This window comes from Somniosus microcephalus, chromosome 6 (genome assembly GCF_052327205.1).
Source record: "Somniosus microcephalus isolate GS21.2 chromosome 6, FLI_Smic_1.0, whole genome shotgun sequence".
NCBI lineage: Eukaryota > Metazoa > Chordata > Chondrichthyes > Squaliformes > Somniosidae > Somniosus > Somniosus microcephalus.
In genome coordinates this window covers 173,162,151-173,185,252 of record NC_140992.1, presented here as the reverse complement: position 1 = coordinate 173,185,252, position 23,102 = coordinate 173,162,151, and the positions used below count along the sequence as shown (strand labels likewise).

The 23,102-nt window shown below is 51.0% G+C and overlaps 1 protein-coding gene across 1 annotated transcript in view; it reads left to right on the top strand.

The window, feature by feature from the left end:
- The first annotated feature begins 1,669 nt into the window (after nucleotides 1–1,669).
- Nucleotides 1,670–23,102, top strand: part of LOC147116210 (aspartate aminotransferase, mitochondrial-like) — a 63,196-nt gene continuing 41,763 nt past the window's right edge. The window contains exons 1-2 of the mRNA XM_085990932.1: nucleotides 1,670–1,808; nucleotides 15,421–15,577. Of these exons, the coding sequence (XP_085847058.1) occupies nucleotides 1,729–1,808; nucleotides 15,421–15,577 (237 nt within the window). The 5' untranslated portion in view covers nucleotides 1,670–1,728. The remainder of the gene's footprint in view (nucleotides 1,809–15,420; nucleotides 15,578–23,102) is intronic.

The window sequence follows — 23,102 nt, the reverse complement described above, 5'->3', positions numbered from 1 at the left end:
CTGCCTCAACTTCCTCCTCCACCCTGCCCAAGACCACCCAACCTCCCATCCCTGAACTCAAATCATCCTGCAGCATATCTTCCATCTCTCACACACCCCTCATCAGACTGACCTCTACTATAAGATCTACCTCCTGCCTCCACATCACCCTCCCCCAAACCAATCAAGTGGAAACCTCTTCTCTACGTCTACCCTATCAAGCACTTTCATAATTTTAAAGCCCTCGATCAGGTCACCCCTTAGCCTAGAGAACAGAGCCCCAGCCTGTTCAGTCTTTCCTGATAGTTATAACCTCTCAGTTCTGGTATCATCCTTGTAAATTTTGTCACACCTTCTCCTGTGCCTCTACATACTTTTGTAATATATAAAGTTACAAAGTATTTGGAGTACAGAAACAGGCCAGTCGGCCCAACTGGTCTATGCCAGGTGTTTATACTCCACACGAGTATAAACACCTCATGTGCTTTTCTAGACCAGATATGGAGACCAGAATTGTACAGTACTATAACTGTGGTCAAACCAAGGTTCTATACAGGTTTAATATAACTTCTCTGCTTTTCAATTCTATTCCTCTAAAAATGAACCCCAGTATTTTGTTTGCATTTTGTATGGCCTTGTTAACTTACTTTATCATTTGTGAATGTGTACTCCTAGATTAGTTTGCTCCTCTACCCCATTATCTAATCAGTAGGTGGCCTCATTATTCCACCCACCAAAATGCACTACCTCACACATCCCCAATTTGAATTGCTCCACCATTGGCGGCCGTGCCTTCAGCTGTCTAGGCCCTCGGCTCGGAAATTCCCTCCCTAAACCTCTCTGCCTCTCTATCCTCCTTTAAGACGTTCCTTAAAACCTATCTCTTTGACAAAGCTTTCGGGCACCTGTCCCGCTATCTTACATGGGATGGTGTTACATTTTATCTGAGAACACTCCTGGGAAGCGCTTTGCGACATTTTAATATGTTAAATGCAAGTTGTTATTGTTTATTGAAATTCATTTGCCGTTTACACACCCATTCCGCAAGTGTATTAACTTTTTCTTGTATTTTGTGGTATCATAGAATCATAGAAATTTACAGCACAGAAGGAGGCCATTCAGCCCATTTTGTCCGTGCCGGCCGACAAACCCTAATCCCACTTCCAGCACTTGGTCCGTATCCTTGTAGGTTATGGCACTTCAAGTGCATAGTTAAGCACTTTAAATGTGATGAGGGTCTCTGCCTCTACCACCCTTTCAGGCACTGAGTTCCAGACCCCCACCACCCTGTGTGTGAAAACATTTCTCTTCAAATCCCCTCTAAAACTCCTACCAATTACTTTAAATCTATGCCCCCTGGTTATTGACCCTTCTGCTAAGGGAAGTAGGTCCTTCTTATCCACTTTATCTAGGCCTCATTATTTTATACACCTCAATTAGGTCTATCCTCAGCCTCCTCTGTTCCAAAGAAAACAACCCCAGCCTATCCAATCTTTCCTCATAGATAAAATTCCCCAGCCCAGGCAATATTGCTTAAGTATGTTGCATTGAAGCAATAATTCAATAACCTGATACACTGAGGTGTAGGTCATTCAGTCAGCCAGCCTGGAAGGGGCACTGTGACTGAGCCTGTGCCCATGTTCAGACAGCGGGACGTGACTTCTTGCCGCGGCAGTGGCGCCTCGTTGTCTTCCCGAGGTTATATATAGCTGGCGCTGAGCCTTCCCCCATCTCCGAACTCTGGCTGCAATGGCGATGATCAGCTCCCGCAGAATCCTCTCCACAGCCGCGCACCACCCGGGCTTGGCTGCGCTCTCCGCCCGAGCCAGGTAACAGCGGTGGGAAGCAGAGCGGCAGACGCGTCGCAGATCATCAGTTTGTAAACGGGTCGCTGAGGCAACAGTGCGCGAGGGCAGCGGGCCTAAGTCGGACTTCCAACGAAAGCCGCTCACTTTAAGCCGAAGAATACAATTGAATTAACATTGAGCTGGTTTATTTACCTGAGTTTTTTGGTGCCGTTGTCTTTTATATCGTGGGGGGTTTTCCCCTCCCCTCGGAATCGCCGCGTTTTGAATTGCGTGACCTCATCGCGTCACCGCGCTCCGGGGCGGGCGCTGCTGTTTGCTGCGCGCAGATTGGCTGAGGGGCGCGCGAAGCCCCGCCCACCTCGGCGGCCGCTGGGTGACGTGCCGTGCATCGGCCCGTGCCCTTGATGGAGCCGAGTTAAAGGGCATGGGGGGGGGGAGACACACGTGTCTCCAGTGAAGGATAGATCTGTATTTTTGTGCACAACCATGAATGTTTTTCGATGCTTTGGCAACATAAGATGTGTACCTTGTCATCATGCCAATAAAGCGATTTGAATTGAATTGAATTGAAGGACGGGCGCTGTCACCATGGGGCCCTCGAAGTGCAACCTCTCATTGGCTAATTTCAGTGATTGCCGTCACCAATAAAAAAGGAAGTTAGTGCCCCCTTTAAAGGGGCAGAAACAATGAACTGTAAATTCGTTCAAATTTAAAGTCTTCTTAGACAAATTAAATTAAAATTTTGTTTCGGGGTGGTGGTGGTGATGAAGCACTCCAGTCCCTCCAGTGCCCCTCAACCACCGCTGGGTCAAAATCCTGGAACTCCCTCACCACACGGACTGCAGAGGTTCAAGAAGGCAGCTCACCACCACCTTCTCCAGGGCAATTGGGGATGGGCCTTGCCAGCGAAGCCCACATCCCATAAACAAATAATTAAAAAACAGCGAAAGTATCACGAATTAAACTCAACTTTCTGGTTTCATTAATTAAGAGTGCAACCATCTTGACTCTAAATGCTCAGCAGGCAAATGCACTGGCTGATGTGGTATTCAAACCTTACAGGTCAGAAGGTCCCAGTTTGAACCCCCTCTGCTAAGTTAGTTGACCGCCGAGGAACGCTACAGTTTTCCATAACGCCTTGGGTTAGAGAGTGGGGAGGAAACCAGCCAGGGTTCAAACTCCAAATCTCTGTCCAATGTCTCCCTAGAAGCATTCTTGCCTCTTACGTCAGAAGGTCGTGCATTCAAGTCCCACTCCAGAAACTGAGTACAAAATCCAGGCTTACACTCCAGTGCAGTAATGAAAGCGTGCTGCACTGTCTGAGCTGCTGTCATTCGGATGAGATGTTAAACTGAAGCCCTCAGGTGGACATAAAATATCCCATGGCAGTATTTGAAGAGCTGGGGAGTTCTTCCATTGTCCTGGTCGATATTTATCACTGTACCAGTACCATAAAATATTTTTGATCTCATTACATTACAACTGTGACTACACTTCTAAAGTGCTTCATTGGCCATGAAGTGCTTTGGGACATCCTGAGGTCATGAAATACACTACACTTTGGAAAGTGCACTTGTGTAGAAAGATAGAGGGAAATCTTTCTGTACAAAGCATATTCTCTTCCCTCTGCTTCCCTCTTCCCTGAAATGATCTGAGGTGTCCAGCCCACCCCTAGTAATACACTTCTGGCTCTTTGGGTTGAAAGATGCTAAGAGTGGCCTCTGTTCTTGAGTAAAACTCTGTGGGCTTTCTCCACTAGGGATAAATTGTAACTGAAAAATGCCTTTTGGATGCAGTGAGTATTAGTCAGTATACATTGAATTCAAAATCCTTGTTTACATATCCCAATGCCCCTTGCCTTGCCTCTCCCTACACTTGCAACCTCCTTCAGCCCTGCATCCAGCACCAACCCTTTGGTCCACTGACCTCCGATGTACTGTTGGTCCTCTGACCTCCTATGTACTGCAAACAGTCTGGTTCAGCCTGAGACAATAACTGGAAGGGGGTTGGAATCAGTGGCTAAGGAATGGATTTTGTGGCTTCAGCCTTCCCAATGTTTAATTGGAGGAAATTGAGGTTTATCCAGGACTGGATAAGCAGGCTGACAACACAGACAGTGGAACGGTGGGGGTGGTGAGGTAGAGGTGGGTGTCAGCGTAAATGTGTCAACTGTCCCATCAAACACTCCCAGGGCAGGTACAGCACGGGTTAGATACAGAGTAAAGCTCCCTCTACACTGTCCCATGAAACACTCCCAGGGCAGGTACAGCATGGGTTAGATACAGAGTAAAGTTCCCTCTACACTGCCCCATCAAACACTCCCAGGGCAGGTACAGCATGGGTTAGATACAGAGTAAAGCTCCCTCTACACTGCCCCATCAAACACTCCCGGGGCAGGTACAGCATAGGTTAGATACAGAGTAAAGCTCCCTCTACACTGTCCCATGAAACACTCCCAGGGCAGGTACAGCATGGGTTAGATACAGAGTAAAGCTCCCTCTACACTGCCCCATCAAACACTCCCAGGGCAGGTACAGCATGAGTTAGATACAGAGTAAAGATCCTTACACCGTCTCCATCAAACACTCCCAGGGTAGGTACAGCACGGGTTAGATACAGAGTAAAACTCCCTCTACATTGCCCCATCAAACACTACCAGGGCACAGCATGGGTTAGATACAGAATAAAGTTCCTTCAACTTAAAACTAATTGCTTTAGTCCCAACATCAGAAGAATGTCTGCTGCTGTATCAATGAGATATTTCCTTTTCCCACAGGAGCTATCCTGCGACATTTCTGAATGAGATTTCTAGTTATTGCTCAATTGGGGTCACTTTGATGCTATGAGCCCCTGCGTACAAAGAACCAAGTCAAAACTGTCCAAAGTCATTTCATGTAGGATCTTTACAGCCAGCAGAAAATATTGTCATTTTGTCAGTCTGGGGCTGTATTTGAATCAGTTCCCTAAGTTGAAGGGTCAGTGTCGAGGTTTTTACTTCCTTTGAGAGTCTTTTTTCCTCTCGACTTGCTCCCTCACTCGAACGGAGACAGCTTTGCAGTGTTAATGCATGGCAGTGAGTTGAGAAAAGGTGCACTCAGGACAGAGCAGTGCCTCTTTCTGCTGTTATATATTTGCGAATTATTTTGTAAAGCAGAATGAACTCATTTCTGTTGGAATCGAGTGCACGATGCCCAGTAGAGGGCGCTGTCGAGTTGCGTGTGCACCTTTCAGGTGTGTCTCGGTCTGTTGATGTATTTTGCTCGCGTTAACTGGTGTTGCCAATTGTTGAGGGTTCCATAATTTATACTCTGTTTATTGAACATTCGTGGAGGCCTAGCACATAAAGCCCAGACAGATTTATAAGCTGCAGTAGCTGAAAGGGTTAATGGCCCAGTCCCTGGGGCAGATGCCACCTCTGCCTGTTATGTTTTGCACTGTGACTGATGCCCTTTTGCTGAGAATGTCACCATTGCATCAGAGGCTGTGCACCGTGAGGTCAGCACTTGGCACACAGCCCCGGAACTAACTCAACTCAGACTCTTATTTTCGGAGCTGTCTTCACAAATGCTGGTTTAAAAGTCGTTTTGTCCGAAGCCGGTCCCGCCCACAAAACTGGCCACACCCCCAGATTGAAATAATGAGCGTGGCGAGCATCTGCCGATTGCGCCCGTTCGCAGAGGTTGTTCATATTGAGCTCATTTTCTTAGGCACACAGGCACATTTTAAAAGTTTTTACATATTTAAAAAAGTATTTAATTTACTAAGAAACTAGTGTACATCAATGAAACTAGTAAATGGTTCAGTATAGGTTTTTTTAACGTTATTTTCAGTGATTTAGAATCGGGTTACTCACAGGTGGAGGACTCGACACTCTTATTAAATATACTTATTTTTTTGTCATTAACCCATTTTTAAGCTGTATTGATAAAACTGCACCGGGTTACCTCTCTTAAACACGTCAAGGAATATTTTAATAACCAATTACGTTCAATTACACCGCCGATTGTGCTGGTTGATGGAAGATTTTGGGCTCGATTTTAACTCGGGTGCGGGCTGTTGTCGTGTTATCCAAATTTCGTGTTTCCCACACGAATCTAAATGGATGTGGGAGATTGATGCAATTTTAACTCAATTGGCCATTTGATTTCCAACGTGTGGGAAGCCTTTGCAAATGGGTTTTTCATGACTGAAAGTCCCCTCCGATGACATCATCATTGCTGCTGCATTTAAGGTCCACAGCAAGCCTTGCTTCTTCTGCAGGCTTCCAAGCTTCCTCCATTTGGTGTCAGGGACCTGCAGGAAAGATGACAAGCGGGAGGGCAAGATCAGCTCCTCGCTTTGACGAGGCGGCACTGCAGGCATTGGTGGATGGGGCTAGGGCCAACAGGGAGGTCCTGTTCCCTTCATCAGGGAGGAAGAGGCCTCCCACTCAGACCAAGGCTGTGTGGATGCAGGTGGCTGAAGAGGTCAACTCCTTGGGAGTCACCCGCAGAACCTGGATACAGTGCAGGAAAAGATTTCATGACCTTCAGCGCACTGGAAAAGTGAGTATGAGTTTCCCATCACCCTCAATCTGATCCACATTGCCTTTCCTCACTAGCACTTCACTCAGCTTTAGCAATCTCTTCCTCCACAGCCCACTTGACACGGACATCCATGCACCCTTACCCATTCCCTCTCTCTATGCTCACATTCACATAACTATTCCACCATGCAGCCCTCACACTCCCTATCACTGATGCTTTGAACACAACTGACAACGCACAGGGAGGGCCCTTGGTCTTGCAACCTCACTCCATCTTTGTCTCCATCTAAGTATCTATGCTATGCAATCTCTACACTCACTCCTTCATTCTCACTCAACCTCCACTTGTCTCCCTCATTGCAGGAAAAGAGAGCTCACAACAAAAGAGAGCTAGCCAGGACAGGAGGAGGGACAACCTCATTAGCCCACCTGACCCCCTGGGAGGAGGCCGTCCTGGAAATCATGGGCATTGAGGATGAATCGCGCATGGGGGACAGATAGACGGGTGCAACACAGCAAACTGGTGACAGAAAAGCACTTATGAGCATCTGCAAAAAGCTATGTGCATGTAGCCTTTGCATCACATCTCTGACTCTCCTTTACTCCCCCACAGGACCATCATAAGCATCCGTCCCCCCTAGCCAGGAAGAAGAGGCTGAGCAGCCAGACTCCTCAGAGGAAGCTGCATCCTCTGAGGGTGCAGCGTCAGCAGAATTCAGCGCATCCAACACCAGCGCAGACACTCACACCTCGGTGGGACCTTCGGGACATAGAGTAGAGTTGTCACCTGGTGTATCACAGCTCACAAGTGAGCATCAGCAGATTGTGGAGACAGGGACAGCAGTGGAGAGTCCTAGTCGGAGGGCGCAGGACTCTGCCAGCTCGGCTCAGCAGCATGTTGACCCTCTGGGTCTATCCATAAGATCAGAGGTGATGGAACTCCAGGCACAGATGCAGGAGTCTCTGGCAGGTTTTGTCTCTAGGGTCGCTGCGAGTGTGGAGCGAATGGAGGAGTCCATAGCGAACATGAGCAGAGCCTTTGTGGAGTCAGTGGCGCATGAACGCATCACCATGGAAAGGATGGCTACCTCCGTGGAAACGCTTGCTACCCCCGTGGTAAGGCTGGCTACCGTAGAGGAGAGGAGGGCTACGGCCATGGAGGAGCTTAGTCGCCAGGGTATGGAAAACATGGTCATTATTCAGAATAGAATGACATCTCTTGAGCGATGGGCATCTATTGAACAGAGAAACCAGACCTTCATGGAAGTCCTTCTGAGTAGGACTGCCATTGCAGATACGGGTCCCCATGGCCCCCCTGATCTGGAGCAAGGTGCTTTCCCGCCACTTGCAGGCACTGAGGGGGACCTGACCCATGAGAGGGAGGTTGGTGGCAGACCTCAAGGAAGTGGGGGTTCCTTTCCAAGCGCTCACACTTCCATGCTACTGCAGAGCCCCACCAGAGTCCACACCCAAGTGAGATAGACGTCTCAACCCCTGCACAGCCGCAGGAGCAGCAGACTGTTGACGAGCCCTCACAGGCTCGCAACCCCAGAGGATGCCCACCAAAGGTGTCGAGACAGGAGCAGCAGGAAAGTGAGCAAGGGGCCTCCACATTTGCTGAAGCCACAGGGGAAGCACTACGTAGGAGCATGTGTAAGAGGAAGATAAAGCACAAGTAGTCACAAGGGTAGTCACTTGGGTAGAATTTTGTGTTTAGTACAAAAATGCCATCACGTCGTAATTGTGCATAAAAATTCTGATGGCAAATGTTGCAGTTGTGGCGCCTGTCATTTCGCTATTGGGACTTCCACAGTGAGGCCTTAGGAATACTTGCAACAGTCAGTATGGTGGTCAGAGTGCTAGGAATCCTCTGGTTCTTGGACATTGTCAATGCTCTGGTAAGAAGCTGCGAGGCAAAAGTGTTTCATTGACTAGGCTAAGCAAATCTGGCCAGGATGAATGTGTTCCTTGCATCCCGGGCAGCAATGTTCTCGCATAATGCTGCTGCTGGTTGATGGGCCTCTGCAGGATGTTCGTTTTCCTCCTCCTCCTCATCTGAGGAGGATATCTGAGGAGCCACTTGGTCCTCAGAAATCTGCAAGCCATGACGCTGTGCCATGTTGTGAAGTACACAGCAAACCACGACGATTCTGGAGACCCTGGCTGCTGAGTACTGCAGAGCTCCACCTGATCTATCCAGGCATCTGAAGCGCATCTTCAGCAAACCAATGGTTTGCTCGATAATGGATCTGGTGGAAATGTGGCTGGAGTTGTAGCGCTCCTTGGCTTCGTTGGTTGGCCTCCTCAACGGCGTCATTAGCCACGTCCTCCGAGGATAGCCCTTGTCTCCAAGTAGCCATCCGTTAAGTTGGTCTGACGGACTGAATAGTGGAGGCACACTAGACTGGCGCAGTGTGAAGGAGTCATGGCAACTGCCAGGGTACATGGCACAAACATGCAAAATTTCCTTGTGGTCACACACCAGCTGAACGTTGAGGGAGTGGAAGTCCTTGCGGTTGACAAAAATACCTGGATTGTGATGGGATGCCCTAAGGGCCACGTGTGCAGTCAACGACGCCCTGCACCCTTGGAAAGTCTGCCAGTTGAGCTAATCCAACCGCTCGCGCCGTGACACTTGCTCGATCCTTGGTGAAATGGATGTGATTGTGCGCGAGGGCAAAGAGGACATCGGTTACCTGTGTGATGCAAGTGTGTGCGGCCGCCTGGGAGATGCCGCTGATGTCTGCTGCTGATCCCTGGAATGAGCCTGAGGCAAAAAAGTTGAGTGCGGTGGTGACTTTGACAGCCACTGGTAATGCTTGTCCACCTGGTCCTCTGGGCAGCAGGTCTTGCTGTAGCATTGCGCAGATGTCAGTCACTACCTCTCGCGAAATTCGGAGCCGCCTTTGGCACTGCTGCTCAGACATGTTGAGAAAGGTGACCCTGTGTCTGTAGGCCCTGTTTGGGGGGTATCTCCTGCGCCGACGGGCTTCCAGGCGCTGGCCCCTTCTGGCCTGTGCAGCCTCAGGCGCGTGAGCAGCAGCCTGTCGCTCCTGCTGTTGCTGGTGCTGCTGTTGTTCCTGGTTCTGCTGGTGCCGCGGCTGGTGCTCGAGCTCCTCTAATGCCCAGATGGGAAGGAAATAAATGGCCCCCATGCTTCTGGTATATGCCACCATTGAGGAAACGCTGAGTGAAGGTGGTGAGAGGGGTTTCCCAGGAGGCCACACTGGAGATGGGTGTGAGGCTCCAACCTTCCACAGGTGTGGTTAAGCCTTCTAAAAGTTTCCCCAGACCTGAGACCACTAAGTCCTGCCACCTGCAAATGATGGCTGATCAAATCTCTTTAATGGTTGACCTGCAGTTGATAGTCAGCAATCCAATAGTGCTCCCGCCAGGTTTCACATTTGTGATTCTCACCAGGCGCGTTTTACGTGGGAAAAGGGTTAAATTTGCAAGGGCCTGTTAAAATAGGATTATAGAGGCCATTTAGTGGTAATTAAGGGCCTTAAAGACCAGTCCCACCTGTTGGATGCGGGACGGAGTTGGGACCATCAGACACGCCTGAGCTAAAATTGCTCGGAGTCGGGAACCGGGCGGGGGGGGGGGTCCCGCCCACCAGTTTTTGCAATTTTAACCCCCAGCACACCTCCAAACCCGACTCCACGGCTCAATGAAAATCGAGCCCTTTATGTTTGTGATCGTGCAACTGAATTTTAGCAGAAACTTGAACTGTAACCTAATCAGCACAATTTCAAGCTCAATTTGCGCCTAATTTCCTAATTGTGCCGACACTTACCCCCCCCCCCCCCCCCCCACTTTGTGTTTAACATGGGTTTTGATTTCCCTGTCCATTTCACCGTGGGAAATGACAAGCCTATAGCTGCTGTAACAAGGCCAGGAGTGAGTACTGTGAAGGATGCATTTCCACCAAACTGCCCCACGCTGCCTTTTGTGCCTGTGCCCTATCTGTCGAGTCCTTGCACTCCCTGCCTTCCCCCCTTTATTGATCAACTCTCTCCCTCTCTTGTGGTTTTAATACATGAATTTGCTGGAGAGAATGCCGCCTTGTGGGTTCTTTTAAGATGGAGAGAAAATAAGGGGCTGATTTTTTTTCCACAGCAAAAAGAATCCCAGTTACCTAAATTAGATTTCAAGTCTAACTACAAGGGGTCGATTTTAACTCGGGTGCGGGGAATTGGCGGGTTCCCCGAATTTAGTGATTCCCACACGATTGTAAATGGGTCTGTGAGATTGATGCAAATTTAACACAACTGGCCAATTGATTTCCAGCGTGTGGGAAGCCTTGGCAATTGAGTATTTCCAGTCAGAAAGTCGCAGAATATGACGTCATCATTGCTGCTGCTTTTAAGGTCCACAGCAAGCCTTGCTTCCTCTACAGGCTTCCAACCTTCACCATTAAGATGGCACAGGAGCCTGCAGGAGGAACGGCCAGCGGGAGGGCCAGATCTGCCCCCAAATTTGATGAGGCTTCAATCCAGGCATTACTGGATGGTGCTAGGGCCCACAAGGAGGTCCTCTTCCCTTCTTCAGGGAGGAAGAGGCCTCCCAGCCAGACCAAGGCTGTGTGGCTAGAGGTGGCAGGTCAAGTCAACTCCTTGGGGCTTACACGAAGAAGGTGGTTGCAGCGCAGAAAAAGATTCCATGACCTCCTTCGCACTGGAAAAGTAAGTACTGTATGAAGTTTCCATCACCCTCAATCTGATCCCTATTGTCTTTCCTCACCAGCACTCAGCTTTAGCAATCTCTTCCTGCACATCCCACTAGACACTGACATCCATGCACCCTTACCCATTCCCTCTCTCTCTATGCTCACATTCACATAACTATTCCACCATGCAGCCCTCACACTCCCTCTCTGATGCTTTGAACACAACTGACAACACACAGGGAGGGCCCTTGGTCTTGCAACCTCACTCCACCTTTGTCTCCTTCTAAGTATCTATGCTATGCAATCTCTGCGCTCACTCCTTCATTGTCACTCAACCTCCCCTTGTCTCCCTCATTGCAGGAAAAGAGAGCTCACAACAAAAGAGAGCGAGCCAGGATAGGAGGAGGGCCGCCCTCATTAGCCCAGCTCACCCCCAGGGAGGAAGGTGTCCTGGAGATTGGGGGGGGGGGCTGACCGTGAAGCAGAAGTTGGGGAAGGACAGACAGGAGCATCCCCGCAAGCTGGTGACAGAATAGTTTTCCATCTCTCTCATTGGCATTGCATGAGTCGCTGATAATGATTCTGAAGCTACATCATATGGACTTATAATCATCTGCAAAATGCAATGTGCATGTAACCTTGTCATCACATCTTAACTTTTTCCTTGACTCCCCCACAGGACCATCGAGAGCCCCCGTCCCCACTCTGCAGGAGGAAGAGCCTGAGCAGCCAGACTCCTCAGAGGAATCTGCAACCTCTGAGGGAGCAGCGTCAGCAGAAATAAGTGCACCCAGCACCAGCGCAGACACTCACACCTCGGTGGGACCTTCGGGACATAGAGTAGCGTTGTCACCTGGTGTATCACAGCTCACAAGTGAGCATCAGCAGATTGTGGAGACAGGGACAGCAGTGGAGAGTCCTCGTCGTTGGGCGCAGGACTCTAGCCAGCTCGGCTCAGCTGCATGTCGACCCTCTGCCTCTGGGTCCATCCGTAAGATCAGAGGTGATGGAACTCCATGCACAGATGCAGGAGTCTCTGGCAGGTGTTGTCTCCAGGGTCGCTGCGAATGGAGGAGTCCATAGCGAACATGAGCAGAGCCTTTGTGGAGTCAGTGGCGCATGAACGCCTCAACACAGAAAGGATGGCTACCTACGTGGAAATGATTGCTGCCTCCGTGGTAAGGCTGGCTACGGTAGAGGAGAGGAGGGCTACGGCCATGGAGGAGGTTAGTCGCCAGGGTATGGAAAACATGGTGAGTGTTCAGAATAGAATGACATCTCTTGAGGCGCGATGGGCATCTATTGAACAGAGAAACCAGCCCTTCATGGAAGTCCTTCTGAGTAGGACTGCCATTGCAGATACGGGTCCCCATGGCCCCCCTGATGTGCAGCAAGCTGCTCTCAAGCCACTTGCAGGCACTGAAGGGGACCTGACGCATGAGAGGGAGGTTGGTGGCAGACCTCAAGGAAGTGGGGGCTCCTCTCCAAGCGCTCTCACTTCCATGCCACTGCAGAACCCTCGGTTAGAACCCCAACGGAGATAGACGTCTCAACTCCTGCACAGCCACAGGAGCAGCTGACTGTTGACGAGCCCTCACAGGCTCGCCACCCCAGAAGACGCCCGCCAAAGGTGTCGAGACAGGAGCAGCAGGAAAGTGAGCAAGGAGCCTCCACGTCTGCTGAAGCCACAGGGGAACCACTATGTAGGAGCACGCGTAAGAGGAAAATAAAGCACAAATAGTCACAAGGGTAGTCACTTGGCAGAAATGCTGTGTATTTTGGAAATTGCCAGCAGTTGTGTGTGTTTCATAAAAATTTTAATGGCAACTGCTGCAGTTCTGGCGTGTGTCATTTCGCGAATGGGGCTTTCACATTGAGGGCTTAGGATTACTTGCAGTTGTCAGGATGCTGGTCAAATTGCTTGGAATCCGCAGGGTTTGGCCATTGTCGATGCTCAGGTAACAAGCTGTGAGGCAAAAGAGTTTGATTAACTAGGCTAAGCAAATCTGGCCAGGATGAGTGCGTTCCTTGCATCCCGGGCAACAGTGTTCTCGCGTAATGCTGCCGCTGGTTGATGGGCCTCTGCAGGATGCTCGTTCTTGCCCTCCTCCTCCTCCTCCTCATCTGAGGAGGGTATGAGAGGAGCCACTTGGTCCTCAGGAATCTGCAAGCCATGACGCTGTGCCATGTTGTGGAGTGCACAGCAAACCATGACGATTTTGGAGACCCTGGCTGCTAAGTACTGTAGGGCTCCACCTGATCTATCCAGGCATCTGAAGCGCATCTTCAGCAAGCCGATGGTTTGCTCGATTATGGATCTGGTGGAAATGTGGCTGGAGTTGTAGTGTTCCTCAGCTTCATTGGCTGGCCTCCTCAATGGCGTCATTAGCCAAGTCCTTAGGGGATAGCCCTTGTCACCAAGTAGCCATCCGTGAAGTTGGTCTGGCGGACTGAATAGCGGAGGCACACTAGACTGGCGCAGTATGAAGGAGTCATGGCAACTGCCAGGGTACTTGGCACAAACATGCAAAATCTCCTTCTTGTGGTCACACACCAGCTGAACGTTAAGGGAGTGGAAGCTCTTGCGGTTGACAAAAATACTTGGATTGCGATGGGGTGCCCTAAGGGCCACGTGTGCAGTCAATGATGCCCTGCACCCTTGGAAAGTCTGCCAGATGAGCTAATCCAGCCGCTCGCGCCGTCACATTTGCGCGATCCCTGGTGAAATGGATGTGATTGTGCACGAGGGCAAAGAGGACATCGGTTACCTGCGTGATGCAAGTGTGTGCGGCTGACTGGGAGATGCCGCTGATGTCTGCTGCTGGTCCCTGGAATGAGCCTGAGGCAAAAAAGGTTCAGTGCGGTGGTGACTTTGACAGCCACTGGTAAGGAGTGTCGACCTGGTGCTCTGGGCTCCAGGTCTTGCTGCAGCATTGCGCAGATGTCAGTCACCACCTGTCGCGAAAGTCGGAGCCGCCTTTGGCACTGTTGCTCAGTCATGTTGAGGTAGCTGACCCTGTGTCTGTAGACCCTGTTTGGGGGGTATCTCCAGCGCCGACGGGCTTCCATGCGCTGGCCCCTTCTGGCCTGTGCTGCCTCAGGTGGGTGAGCAGCAGCCTGTCGCTCCTGCTGCTGTTGCTGGTGCTGCTGTTGTTCCTGGTTCTGCTGCTGCCGCGCCTGGTGCTCGAGCTCCTCTAATGCCCAGAAGGGAAGGGAAAAAATGGCTCCCATGCTTCTGGTAGATGCCTCAGTTGAGGAAGCGCTGAGTGAGGGTGGCGAGAGGGGTCTTGCAGGAGGTCACACTGGAGAATTGTGTGAGGCTCCAACCTTCCACAGGTGTGGCTAGGCCTGGTAAAAGTTGCTCCAGACCTGAGACAACAAAGTCCTGCCACCTGCAAATGATGACTGATCAAATATCCTCTTTAATGTTGGACCTGCAGCTGATAGTCAACAAGCCAAGAGTGTTCACGTCAGGTTTCCCAGGCGTCATCCCCACCAGGCGTGTTTTATGTGGGAAAAGGGTTAAACAGGCAAGGGCCTGTTAAATGGGATTATGATGGCTAATTAGTGCTGTTTAAGGGCCCTAAAGACCAGTCCCGCCAGTTGCAGGCAGGACTGATTCGAGTCCATCAGACACACCTGGGTTAAAATGGCGTGGAGGCGGGGGGGGGGTCCCGACCCCCAGGTTTTGCAATTTTAACCCCCGCCCGCCTCACGGCCCATTGAAAATCGAGGCCCAAGTCTCTTCCCCACTTAGTATCTGTTAAGTATCACTTTTGATTCTGTGGTTCAAGCTCTACTTCAGGACTTGAGCACATAATGTAGGGTAACACATCAGTGTAGTAGAGGGCGTGCTGCATTGTTGGAGGTGCCGTCTTTTAGATGAGACAGTAAAGCGCAGCGTCCGACTGCTCAGACAGACATACACGATCCCAGTTTACTATTCCGAGAAGAACAGAGGAGTTTTCCCAGTGTGCTGGCCAACATTTATCCCTCAGTCATAACCTCCAGAAACAGAGGAACTGGGCATTTATTAAACTGCTGTTTGTCGGGCCTTGCTATGTGCAATTGGCTGCTGCATTTCCCAAGACGACAACAGGCTGCACTTCATTGGCTGTGAAGCATGGCACATCCTGAGGTTGTCAAAGGTGATATATAAATGCAAGTTTGTTCATTCTTTCTTTCTATGTAAACTTGTCGCTCTGTAATTACATTTTTCTCTCGGCAGTGGCTCCATTGGCAGGAAGTTGTAATTACAACGTGACAAGTTTACATAGGCATTATAAATGCTGATTATTATAATATAATGTAACTACTTCTAACATATTATAACACCAATTATTTACTCTTAAGTTTAGGTGATATTAATGTGAATTCACATTAATAGCCTCTCTTTAGAGAAAACTGTTGCTAAAACATGTCTTCTAATGATCTTCCAGCTCTGTGTGGTCACATGTGGAAATGGGCCCCCCCGATCCCATCCTTGGGGTTACTGAAGCTTTTAAGCGTGACAACAACCCCAAGAAAATGAACTTGGGCGTTGGTGCGTACCGTGACGACAACGGGAAGCCATTCGTGTTGAACTCTGTCCGAAAGGTGAGTTGAATGTGGCATCCTTGTTTTATTTTTAAATGAGTGACAATGGAGAAATCCAAAACCTCGCACAGACTTTTCAAGAATCATAGAACAGTACAGCACAGGGCTCTTCCGAAGAGCAATCCAGTTAGTCCCACTCCCTGCTCTTTCCCCATATCCCTGCAATTTTTTTCTTCAAGTATTTATCCAATTCCCTTTTGAAGGCTACTATTGAATCTGTATCCACCGCCCTATCAGGCAGTGCATTCCAAATCCTAACCACTCGTTGCGTAAAAAAGCTTCTCCTCACCTCGCCTCTGGTTCTTTTGCCAATCACCTTAAATCTGTTCCCCCTCATTGTCGACCTTTCAGCCATTGGAAATGGTTTCTCTTTATTTACTCTATCTAAATCCTTCATGATTTTAAACACCTCGATCAAATCTTCTTTTTGCCTTCTCTGCTCTAAGGAGAACCCTAGCTTCTCCAGTCTATCCATGTAACTGTACACTCTCATCCCGGAAACCATTCTAGTAAATCTCTTCTGTACCCTTTCCAAGGCCGTCATGTCCTTCCTAAAGTGTGGTGTCCAGAATTGGGTCCCTTGGCACTGAGCAGTGCTGGCAGAAGCCTGGGAACTGGCTGAGGCTGGCACATGCCATGGAGAGCACTGGTAGGAAAAAGGATTTAGTAACTTCATAAAGTTACTGAAAGACCATCTGTTGGGGGCTGGGCAGCCCCATCCTTTACAACGTACAGCCCAGACTGCTGCACTTCCCAGCCTTAGAGGAAGACAAATGGGAGGGTTTCGTAATACCATCAACTTGCAGGGTCCTTGTTTTTGATAAGAGTCTGGCTAATAGAGTCCACTGTGCAGCCAGTTGAAATGTTGCTCCAAGCAATATGCTTATTATTGTCAACTTTATTATTCATATCGAGATCTTACCTGCAGTGCCAGAACTATAACCTGGGATTCCTGTTAAACCAAAGTTTGGTTTTCCTTCTCAATAATTCAACCTACTAATGAATAGGCTGCCATTCAGCTGAGCAAAGAGCTGTCCACAAAGTACAGTTTATTTTTCATTCGCGGGATGTGGGTGTCGTTGGCAAGATCGGCCAACCCTAATTGCCCTGAGAAAGTGGTGGGAAGACCTTCTTCTTGAACAGCTGTACCATTGTGATACAACTGAGTGGTTTGCTGGGCCACATCAGAGAGCAGTTAAGAGACAACTGCATTGGTGTGGGTCTGGAGTTACATACAGGCCAGACCGGGTAAGGACGGCAGGTTTCCTTCCCTAAAGGACATTAGTGAACCAGTTGAGTTTTTATGACAATCCGACAGCTTCATGGTCACTTTTATCAATAACCAGTTTTTTAATTTAAACTGAATTAAAATTCCCAAGCTGTCACGGTGGGATTTTAACTCTGGTTTTCTGGATTATTAGTCCAGGCCTCTGGAGGCCGGGACCCAGGAATGATTACTAGTCCAGTAGCATAACCACTACACTGCTGTACCTTTGTTGAAAATATATACCACAATGTACGGTGGGGTGGGGGGGGGGTGTTGAAGGAAATTGCCAAAGCACAGTTGATGATACCCAGTGCCTTAAAATATCCCAGTGATTCTTTTCCTGTTTAGCTACTCATTTGCATGTGAGGGCTCAACTACATTGAGAATGTGGATGACTGTACCTATGGTAGTTACGATAACAATCTAACCAAAATCTCATCGTAAGGTCCTGGGTTAGAACCCCAGTTTGTGCTGAGTTTTCTGATCGCAGATGGGTGGTGCTGGGGACGTGGCTACGGTCGGCACTCGGCTAAGAAGGGACAGAAATCAGCCACAGCAGGACACTGATATCTGGTGGCATGTTGGGGTTGCGCTCCCCATTTTTAACTCATTAACCCTTCCCCACCCGTCATATGGGGTGGGGGAGTGGGTTAATATCGAGGCCCATTTGTGTGGGACATTGGGTGGGGACAGGAGTGGGTTTCGTTTTGATGTCCATCATATCAGACCCACTGGCGTTTTGTTGTCTTGGCTCACACACAGAGTGGCCACTTTGGCAACCAGCAAGAATCAGCACCTTCTGCAGAAAAGGCCTGGGGTGGGATTTGTGTGAATAATTTGCAAGGCAAACACACTAAAGTTTCATGGCATGTCAGCTTGAGTCATGACATAAACATTTTGCTTTATACTCTAACCAAGACAATTTCTTTTTCAACCAAATGTTTGGTTAATCCATCTTAAAGAATGTGTGAGCGTCTTTCAGGGGAGTTTGCATGGGGAGGGGTGGTGTTCAGGTGACATTCCTGGGTACGTGACATTCTGTCACAAACTGGCTGGGGAGTCTAGAACTAGGAGTCAGTCTCAGAAGGGATCAGCCATTTAGTACTGAGATGAGAAATTTCTTCACTCAAAGGGTTGTGACTCTTTGGAATTCTCTACACCAGTGGGTTGTGGATGCTCAGTTGTTGAGTACTGTATATTCAAGACAGAGATCGATAGATATTTGGATACTGAGGGAATCAAGGATATGGGGATAGTGCGGGAAGGTGGAGTTGAGGTAGAAGATCAGCCATGATCTTATTGAATGGTGGAGCAGGTTCGAGGGGCTGAATGGCCTACTCTTATTTCTTATGTTCTTAAATAGCTCCCTGGCACAGTCTGAACCTGCTTCATATGCCCCTGTATAGAAGTTGTGATATTCCCCTGATTTAATATTCAGTTCCTGATGCCACATGATTTGTCGAGCAGTTACTCAGTTGAGCCACCAGGGTGTCAGTTGCTATCTAACACCCCGAGAGGCAAAGTGGAAAAACTACGGCCTAGAAATTCAGTTGGTAGCGCCAGCTGCTAGCGCCTTAAGAGGGCGATAAGTGGGGCGCGAAGCGGCTAGCAGCCGGGCGCGGCGCGATCTGCGCCTCTCGCGAACTTGAGTGGACATTTAGCGGCGGTGCAAAACCGCAACGCCCACTCAGCTGCACGCGCAGATCCTGACGTCATTTCATGGTGCAACGCCCTTGGTGCGCCCCGAACCGGAACTTCAGTGGCGCCCCCCTTTCCGCCTGGCGCTCCCAGCGACTAGTTGAGTGGAACGGTTCCCAGTCGCTGTGGGGCTGGGGGGGGCGCTATTTAAAGGGGGCTCTTCCTGCCTTCTTTGTGGTAGCCATTTTGGACCACTCCTTCTGTGTGAGAGAGAGATTTGCAGAGAGACAAAGGGAGAGAGCTTTCTGCTTTGACTCAGCGCTTGCACAGGTACTTCTGGCTTCAGCCCAGAACTTTGCAGTTGGATTGATTTTTCAGTGCCATAGCCTTGAGTGGCCACATATAATGGGGGCTGCAATGGGTGGAAACGATGGGTTTCTCCATTGCATTGAGAGGGCTCAGAGACACCGAGATAGAGTGCCAATCGTGGCCAGACGGAGGAGGGCCAACAGGCGTCGGCACAGGAGGCCTTACCCTCCCAGGGTATACCGCCAGCAGTTCTCATACCTCAACATGTCTGAGGAGCAGTGTATTCGGAGGCTTCGATTCAGAAGGGAGGTGGTCACTGAGATCTGCCACCTGCTTCAGAGAGATCTGCAGCCTCAGCTGAGGAGCAGGACGTCTCTGTCGGTGGCAGTGAAGGTGACAGTGGCTCTGAACTACTATGCCACCGGCTCCTTCCAATCCGCTACTGGGGACATTGCCAGTGTCTCCCAGTTCGCGGTGCATTGCTGCATCTGCCAAGTCTCGAATGCACTCTTCAAAAGGAGACGTCAGTACATTTCCTTCCCCATGACCCTGGACAAGCAGCAGGAGCGTGCAATGGGATTTGCAAGAGTAGCGGGCTTCCCCATGGTCCAGGGCGCCATTGACTGCACACACGTGGCTTTGCGGGCACCTCTAGAGAATGCCGAGGATTACCGCAACCGGAAGGGGTTCCATTCGTTGAACGTGCAGTTGGTGTGTGACCACAGGCAGCTGATACTAGCTGTCAATGCCCGCTTTCCAGACAGCAGCCACGACGCCTTCATCCTGCGCCAGACTTTGGCAGACCTTTTCGAAGCCCCGGCTCACCCAGGAGGCTGGCTTCTCGGGGACAAGGGCTATCCTTTGTGCACCTGGCTGATGACCCCGCTCCGTGCGCCCAGCACCCCTGCTGAAGAGCGATACAATGACAGCCATCAAGCGACCAGGAACATAATTGAGCACACAATCGGCGTGCTAAAGCAACGGTTCCGCTGTCTGGACCATTCCGGGGGAGCCCTTCAGTACTCACCTGAGCGAGTCTCCCATTTCGTTGTAGTGTGCTGCATGCTGCACAACCTTGCTATCCTCAGGACTCAGCCACTGCCAGCAGACATTGGAGGACCACCAGAGGAGGAGGAGGAGGAGCACCAAGACGGGAGGGAGGCACAAAGTGCAAGGGCCGTCCGTCAGCGGCTTATTGCAAGTCGGTTCTAGGCCCCCTCTCAGGGAATGGCTTGTGCCATTGAAAGAACATGAATGGACCCGCTCCGCAAACCCTGAGCCGGTCAAGGCAACAAATAGTTCAAAGTGCAAACATGCACAATCTGAATAAAGACAATTATTTATTTAACAAACTTTGTGCCCTTCCCGCATGACAAACAAATACAGAGGAAACCCCCAAAAAAAGTCAGACACATAACTGGCTCTCACAACCTGGAAACAATGAATAAAAGAGTTAAACAAAAATGACCATGATCCTCGGCCTTCCCAAAAATAACACAGCATTTTGCCACATCTCCTACTTTTTGGCCTGCGAGGGTGATCTGCCTCGCTTCCAAGATTGGCCCCTTCCCACCCTGCAGCAGCTCCGCAATGGGACCCAGTGGCTGCAGCAAGGCTGGGGGAAGGCTGCTGAGGGTCAGATAGTGAGTCGGCAGATGCCCTTGGGGGACGGCCTGGACCAGCTCTGGGCCTGGAGGGCCCGGCTGCTGACTGCTCCAACTCTGCTTGGGCGGCAGCAGTCTGTCCTACGGGTGGTGGCAGCTGCAGTGGAGGAGTGACAGTGTTGGCAGCAGGAATGCTGCCAACCTGACAGCACAGGCACTCCCTGGTCGGACGAGACACTGGCACTCGCACGGGGCAGCACTGAACCATGCGCAGCAATCTGCTGAAGCACAGACTGCTGGCCTGCTGCGGCGCGGCGAGGGCCCCGGCGAATCCTGCCCGATCCAGCGAGGGTGGCAGCAGTTAATGCTCGTGTGGCCCTGATCTGTGTCTGCATCAAACCAGCCAGTGACTGCATGGCACGACTAAGCACTTGGCTGGAAGCCGCGAGTGCTGCACCGAAGTCCTGCAGACTCCTTGCCTGTGCTGCCCCGAATTCCTGTACACTCCTTGCCAGTGACTCTATGGAGTCAGGCATCCTTGCCACTGCAGCCATGAGCTCAGTGTGCCTGCGCTCCGCCTGGGCGCCCATTTCAGCAAGGAGCCGCACCTCCTCTGCGCTCGCTGTAGCAGGACTGGAGGCCACACTCTCCCTCCGGGGAGAATGCCACGAGCTTCCCTACCCCCCCTCTGCGTTGCTGCAGCCCGCTGGGCCCCGGAGCTTCACCCTCCTCAGACCTTTCTCCCCTCCAGGGAAGACATGTCCCCATTATGGCCACGGGCTGCCTCGGCTGAGGGTGGTACTGATGTTCCGGCTTCCTCTTCCTCCTCCTCGCCTTCCGATTCACTTGCAGTGGCAGCTTGAGGGCCCGCCTCCTCACCTGGCGAATCAGCATCTGAAAGCAGGGAGGTTCAAGAGTTGCTTTAGCGTGAGGACAGGGCGGCAGCGAGGGAGGCATGAGTGCTGCAATGCACTGCATTGGTTCGATAGTGGCAAAGGATGCTGGTGTGAGGCACAAGTGGAAAGAGAGAGGTCCAAAAGGTGATCACCTTACCATTGCTGTCCAGAACAGGGTCGGCATCTCCAGTGGCGACGGGGCCAATCAGTCGGCCTGCCATAATCCGTTCCACTCGCTGCTCCAGATCGCTGAGGTCTTTAAGTTCAGGGTGGCCTCCCCCGGTCCGTTGCTGCTGCCTCCTATTGTGGGCCAGCTTGCCTTGCAAGAGAAAGGACGGGCTCTGAGTACAGTGTGAAGCCCTGATCTTGGCTGCACTGCCTCCCATGGTGGAATAGCCTTTACAGTGTGAAGCCCTGATCTTGGCTGCACTGCCTCCCATGGTGGAATAGCCCTTGCAGTGTCAAGCCCTGATCTTGGCTGCACTGCCTCCCATGGTCGAATAGCCCTTAGTGTGTAAAGTGGTGATTGTGCATGTGATTTTCATGAGAGGCCCATAGCTCTTGGATGAGGGCTGGGCATTGGGGCTTTCAGGACCATTTGGCCATAAAGTGAGGTGCACATGCAGGGATGAAGAGGATACTGGAAAGGGTACTCACCCTGACAACCCGAGTGAGGTCGTTGAACTTCTTCCTGCATTGCGTTGGGGTCCTAGGTACCATGCTGCTGGAGATCACTCTGTGTGCCACCTCCCTCCAAACTTTTCGATATTCGTTGGGCAGCGGCCTCCTGCCACTGTCCGGAAAGAGGATAGGTCGCCTGTGCTCCACTGCGCCAACCAGAACCTTCAGGGCCCCCTCACTGAAGCGCTGTGCTCGCTCCCTGGCCCGCTCCATGGTCGTAGGCGTAACGATGTCACAGCAGGTCTGTCCAGGCCTAGAATCAGGGCTCCAATGTGCAGGGCGTGGCTGCAAGCCAAATCAACCCTCCCCCTTTAAGAGGTGACCGGCGCCAGCATGTCTGCCTGCAATCGCTAACTGGCCGCGCCTGCGCTGTGCCCGCCCTCGGTGGTAGCGCCTCGCCTCTCCGGCTTAGCGCCTTAGGATAGTCGTGCAGCGCCTGCTTTAGCGCAGCAAGAACCTCTTGGGGCGATGCAACTCAATTTCGCTGAAGGTGGCACTAAGTTGCGCCGGGCGCTAAATTTAGCGCACGCTTGACTGTAGCGCCACAAACGTGGCGATACTGAATTTCTAGGCCTACAATCCTTAAATGTGTATATTTAAAGATGAGTCTGCAAGGTGGCACAGGCAGTTAACAACACAAAGCTTGACGTCTGCTCAGCCTCTTGATGTGTAAATGCCCTGTAAGAGTTGAAGGCCTAGAAATTCGGTGGCGCCGCTCGACTGGGCGCCGGAATTACCACTCCTGACGGAGCCGCTTGCGCCAGCCCGATATTCGGTTTCAGCGCCCCAAATGGAAGCGGGACGCTGCTCGAGGCGCCCCGCGTCCCTCTTGGGGCGCTGTAACTGAATATTGCAGCGCAGCGTGCCGCAGCGCCACATGCTGCGGCACGGCGCGCTGCGGTACTGCAGGCCTTCCTCCCCTTCTTAAAGGGGAGGGGCCTGCACCAGCGCGATCAGAGATCGCGATTGCCGGCAAAAGAGTACGGCACCAAGGAGAAGTGCCGGGCTCTTGGGACACAGCCGGTACTGCCCGAGGGGGGTCTCAGGAGGCCGGGGACGGCGGCGCGAGGAGGTGCTGGCAGGCGGCCAGCAAAAAAAAATGGCCGCCCCGCACCTCCCCTTTAATTAGC